Below are 5,712 nucleotides of genomic sequence, written 5' to 3'. Positions count from 1 at the left end.
TCGAGCACAACCGTCTCTTTGCAAGAGCAGGGAATTCCTCTGGAGATAACCCAGACGGGCTCTAAGAATTTCACCATGTCTCAGCAAAGAGGCGACTGCTACTTCTACTTCTACTCCACCTGCACTAAGGTACGGTTGACTTTCTTCTGCCTGGGTTTTCTTCCATTTCCTCATGTTGAAGAGAAAGGGGTGGAGCAGGGGAGACCTGCTGGTGATGTTACCCTCATAGCGCTGCTAACAGCCTGGGCTAATGGCATGGACACGTTTCAGGCTGTGCTCTTATTTTCCTGTGGTTTCCTTGTGCTTGCAGGGAGACAGCTGCCCCTTCCGCCACTGTGAAGCGGCTCTGGGGAGCGAACGAGTCTGCAGACTGTGGATGGAGGGCGGCTGCTCGAGGAGTAACTGCAAGTTCCATCACATGAGGATTGATGTGAGTGTTTGCCTAAAGATGTGCTTTCCAGCTTAGTCTACAACACCACTTTTCATGGCTGTGGTTGGGCTGAATGCACTTCTGCAGGCTGGATATGTTTGCTGTGAAAATCTTACTGGTTTCTGTTTCTAGAGGGGACTGGGAGGAGGTAAAGAAGGCAGAGAATTCAGTGCCTTAGGTATATCACAGCGGGAGATGTTTGCATTAGGAGCCAAAAGCATTTTCTCCCCAGATGCAAAAAGCTCGCATTGCTCAGCCTCCTAAAGCTGCTGGAGTTGGGTGGTAGGAAAGAGTGGCACTCCCCTCCTGCCAGCAGGGCTCGGTTGTGCCCTATCGGGCCTTCTCCGTCCTGGATTTCTCCAGAGCAGTTCGTTCTGGCTGCTTGGAGTAGTGAAAGGAGGGGAAGAAATGAGGGTACAGAGCTAAGGCTCCACACGATGGTTTCTGATGGCTGTTGGAGCGCGGCATCTCCCTGCAGACCTGATGTGCCTGTTTCCATGGCCCTTCCTTTCCTTCTCTCTGCAGAAGCAGCGCAGTTTGATTCCCTGCTTCTGGGAGAACCAGCCCGGAGGCTGCCAGAAACCACACTGCGCCTTTCGCCACCTGAAGGAACGCGGTGGGAACAGACCAACTGCGCTGCTGAGCCACAGTGAGTGTCCGATGGCGTGAAGCATGAAAGGCTCAATTCTGAATGTCAGTTCTGAGCGGGTGCAGGATGCATGTCACCATTCATTGGGGATGCAGGGGAGAGTCGTGATAGTGAAATATCCATCTGTGCTTTGGCTGTCAGAGCAGCGCTGGGCTTTTTCTGGAGTGAGGAAGATGCACTACAGGTCTGTGCTGACTGCACAGCATTTGGGCAGCGGAAGGCAAATGTAACAAACAGTGCTTGAAAATGTGAAGCTTGTGGTTGACTGTGCTCAAACCTGCCCCCAAAGAGACGCTCATCAATCATTCCTTGTTTCTTTTCTGCCAGAAGTTGACACCAGTGGCCTTCCTCCAAAGAGCGGCCTTGCAAAAAGTCTGGGGAACCAGACAGAGGTTGACAAGGCACCAGAGAGAGGTACAGATACTCAACAGGCTCCTGGGTTTGATGCACTGTTTTTCTACTGAGATCTGACTGTTCTTTCCCGGGACTCTTTGCAGTTGACACCCCAGTTTCCTCCCATGGCCCGGCTGGACTAAAACGCAAACGGTCGGAGGAGGAGAAGGGAAAAGCAGGGGAACCACCCTGCAAGAAAAGAGTTAAAGGTGAGCACGAGGAGCTCGTTACGGTGCCTCAGAAAAGCAGTGCTGTCATTTTGCATTGCTCTCTTTTCCTTGCCCTGGATTATTACTGAGTGCAGCTATTGGGTTTCTTTGTTCCTTTGTATGCGTTGTTGGTACACAGAGATGACCGTGTGCAAAACATGGCTGAGAATCCCGGACAGGGCAATGCAATTCCACTGGCCAAATGTATTTAACTTTGTGGAAGGGTGGTGGGACTGATAAGAGAACTTGATCTCTCTTGAGGCGCAGCAAGACAGTACCAGCTCTCTCTTCCTTTTACTTTAGGTGGGCGCAGGGTCTCTGTGAGGCCCATTGATTGGAAAAACACCTTCCCCCCAACGCGGAGACAGAAACGAAAAGCAGCAGAAATTCATCCATCTGCTGCTGAGGACGCAGATGAGCCCCCAGCTAAAAAACTACCAATGGTAAGAGCAGTGGCAAAAGCAGTAGTGGATATGAAAGGTTTACATTGCCCTTGAAGAAAAGGAAGAAATTCCAAGTGTTCTACAGCTCTTCTGTTTCCCTTGAAGGCAGCAGATGTCTCACAAGGTACTTGTGGAAACTCTGACCTGTGCTTCATACTCTGTCTTGTTTCTTCCTAGGAGACTCTTGCTTCAGTCCCGCCCGAATACACCGTGCTCAGCACCGAAGTCATAAAGCTTCCAAGCAGGTGATGACCACAACTTGTTCTTCCTTAATGCCCTTTTCCCATCAGACAGAAGTTCTTTCACAGTGGGGGAAAATGGGGTGTTTGAGATGTGTCATGGCATAATGCAACAAAGGAAGAGGTCATCTGAGATCACTGAAACTGCTTTGTCAAAACCTCTGCTGAGTTCATGGGGAAAAGTACCTGAGCCAGCAAGCAGGATTTTGCAGAGGATGATTTCTTGACATGTTTACAGACAAAGCAGTGAGGGTGGCAATGTGTTTCTGCTACAAAGCCCAGCCCCTGATTGCCAGACTCAAACTGCTCTACTTGAACAGATGAAAAAGGCACCTGCTGGTTTCCTTAACTCCAAAGGCAGCCACAGGTTAATCGAATCACCATCCCTATGTGGGTGTGAGGGGCGGGAGGGTCAACTACAGACCTCAGAGCTGAAAGCACATCTCAGAAATGTCACATAGATTGTTCTCTTCCTTCCCACAAGTCTGGAGCTGCTCCCAGGAAGCCACGCAGACCCCATGGCACAGCCAGAGGAATCCAACACTACATCATGTTCCTCACAAGGGGCAGAAAATTAGCAGCTGAGCTGCACAGGGGCGGGGGAAGCAGCCATCACTGAAGACAACAACCTTGAGGAGCTTATGATGGAGCTCACAGAAGAACTGGAAGGAGAAACTGATGTGACGATGAGGATGTGGATGAGCTCCTTCTGGACCTGTCCGACATGACGGCTTAACACCATCGCCTGATTGGACAGTTTAAAACAACAACAATTAAAACCAGCCCTGTTCCTTTCCAGCCCTGCTCCTTTTTGTTGTTACTCTGTGGGTATTTCTGAGACTCTGCACAGAGTCTTAAAGCCGAGTCAAAGCAGTGACAATCAGCACTGACTGCATCCTGTTCTGATTTCCTTGTGGCTCTGAGTTCAGGTCCTGCACCCGCCGCCAGCTCTGGGTGCTGCTTCAGCATCGAGGGCACAAAGCTCCTCTGTGAGCACAGAACGGCGTCCATCCAGGGCTGAAACTTCCTCCTTCCTTCACCCTCAGCAAAACTCTGCCTTGGGCCCAATGGGAGCTCTGCTGTTCTGATTCCTTGGGCAACCCTTTGAGAAGGCAGTAACAGTGGGCTCAATAACTGAGGCTGAAGCACAGCACTCAGGGCAGGGGCTCATGGGGGAACACAACGACGGGGGATTCAGGAGCTGGGGGCAAAGCCGCTGTGCATGGAGCGGCCCCAGCAGCCGCCATGGCTTCATGGTACCCCGGTGGTCGGGGCCTGGGCGGCCTCTGGCGGCGGCATTGCTGGCACAGTTCCTTTCCATTCCCTCCCGTTCCCCATCCCATCCCACCCCATCCCATCCCCATCCCATCTCCATCCCATCCCATCCCATCCCATCCCATCCCATCCCCATCCCCATCCCATCCCACCCCATCCATCCCATCCCATCCCATCCCATCCCATCCCATCCCATCCCATCCCATCCCATCCCATCCTATCCCCATCCCGTCCCTTTTCGTTCCTCCCTGCCCACCCAGCGGGGAGGATGCGGGATCATCTATGAAGGTGCGGGGCCGGGCAGGGCTGCGGGGTGTCCGTGCTGCAGGTGCCATTGCCATTGCTTTGCCCCATGTTTGGCTTTAGCGTCCTTCTACTCCATCAGATCGGATCGGACCGCGCTCCGCCCGCAGCGCAGCGCACTGAACTCACCACACCAGGTCTCCGAGCCTCAGACTCACGGCCGCCATCTTACCGACACCGCGCAATGCACCACGGGACAGCACGGCACCACGAGGGGCGGGGGCGGCGGAGACGGTGATTGGACGGTAGCGATCACGTGGGCGGGAGGGCTGTCCTTCTTGCTGCATAATCAAGTTTCTGCCAGCCTGTAAGACTTCCCCACGTAGATACCACTTGGGAGGTTTCACAGAAGGAATGGATATCTCGCATTCAAATTTGGCTTCTTCAGGCTCAGTCACATCCTCATCACACAGCTCCTTTACTAGATTAATGGATTGCTCTTTAAGAAGGATGGAACAAGAGAAAGCAGATATTTAGAAAGAATGTAAAAAACTCTTACATTATCACCCTACTTACTCACGTCAGCATTACTGCACATGAACACTACAACTATCACCTCAAAATGCCTTAAAAAATCATTAAAAAATAATAGAAAGAAAGGAATGTTGTTAAGAAGTCAGACAATAAGACTGACGACCTGAAGAGAGCCCAGATCTTCTGATTCCCAGTTCAACATCCAAATCAAACCATGACCTTCCCATCCCGATATCAAACTCCTCGCATTACAAAATGGAAAAGAGGTTCAATGAAACACGAACATTGATAAATACTTTGGTTAAATACAGCAACTTAGCTCTGAACAACAAGTTTTCTCCTAGTAAAGGTCTCTGTAGCTCAAATGTAATGACTCAACTTAGGAGAAATTCCTTTTCCAGGATGTTCTTGCCCTTATCATTCTAACAGTGGCAAAGCTGGGGACTGAACTCTTGAGTAGTGTGCTAACTCAAATGTCTCCCTTTTCTTTATCACACTTAACATCATATATATACCCTAACATTGTATATATTAAAAAAAACCCAAAACCTGTGCTCTTCTGAAACAGACAGAGAAAATGAAGAAAAAGTCAAGCTATGTTTTTCATCCCTCAACGTTCAAACACAAATCTGAAGACTAAAGGTAGAAAATCAACCTCCTAAGAAAATAATCTGTTTTACTTAGCAAAAGTAAATCCCAAAAGACAAGCTGGAGATTTTGTGGGCACAAAGGTAGGTAGGTAGGAGTTTTTATTTCTGTCAAAGTTCCTGGTGGTGTTTAACTTCCTTGACATTCAAGCAAAGGATGTTAGCTGGTTTATAACATAATTTAAGCAAAATCATCATCAGAAGCATAGTTACCTTTAACTGTAAGATGGGCACGAGATTCTGCCGTTTATGCTACAAATTCGATTTCTGCTGCATCATTGACTTGGACACGTGTGTAAGTCAGCAAGTAGGTCTTTACTGAAGCAGAGAACCATAGAGTCACTAAGGCTGGAAAAGACCACTAAGGTCATCTAGTCCAACCGCCAACTCATCCCTACCAAACTGTGCTCTTGAGAGCAAACCCACAACTATACTCGGCTTCCTTGAGCAAAGAGTTCTGAGGCACATGGCCAGGCTGAGCATCACCCATCTGGTTTCACAGCATCACTGCCTGTTCTCTCATGTCAATGAAACCACCCATTCCCCCACGTCCACATCCCCACCAAAGCGTAATCTAAACATGGCTTCTACAAGGACTGACCGAATGCGGCCGCTGTCACCTTCAAAGTACCTGATGCAGGAGGATCACA

The 5,712-nt window shown here is 49.7% G+C and overlaps 1 protein-coding gene across 1 annotated transcript; it reads left to right on the top strand.

Annotated features, from left to right (window-relative positions):
- Nucleotides 1-604: 604 nt before the first annotated feature.
- Nucleotides 605-3,161, top strand: LOC146752799 (uncharacterized). The gene is made up of 6 exons (XM_085531258.1): nucleotides 605-1,079; nucleotides 1,407-1,493; nucleotides 1,577-1,681; nucleotides 1,985-2,124; nucleotides 2,302-2,369; nucleotides 2,848-3,161. Exons 1-6 carry the CDS (start codon nucleotides 878-880, stop codon nucleotides 2,939-2,941), a joined length of 696 nt encoding a protein of 231 aa, XP_085387384.1. The 5' UTR covers nucleotides 605-877; the 3' UTR covers nucleotides 2,942-3,161.
- Nucleotides 3,162-5,712: the final 2,551 nt, after the last annotated feature.

This window comes from Coturnix japonica, unplaced genomic scaffold (genome assembly GCF_054131305.1).
Source record: "Coturnix japonica strain WE unplaced genomic scaffold, WE-NBRP24 Scf041, whole genome shotgun sequence".
Lineage (NCBI taxonomy): Eukaryota > Metazoa > Chordata > Aves > Galliformes > Phasianidae > Coturnix > Coturnix japonica.
This window is presented reverse-complemented; position numbering and strand designations above follow the sequence as displayed.

Bases quoted from the DNA above. Each gene is read 5' to 3' on its own strand.
- LOC146752799 (XM_085531258.1), top strand. From the start codon at position 878: ATGGCTGTTGGAGCGCGGCATCTCCCTGCAGACCTGATGTGCCTGTTT. The intron at 1,080-1,406 runs GTGAGTGTCCGA...CTTTTCTGCCAG, and splicing joins AACTGCGCTGCTGAGCCACA to AAGTTGACACCAGTGGCCTT. The intron at 1,494-1,576 runs GTACAGATACTC...GACTCTTTGCAG, and splicing joins TGACAAGGCACCAGAGAGAG to TTGACACCCCAGTTTCCTCC.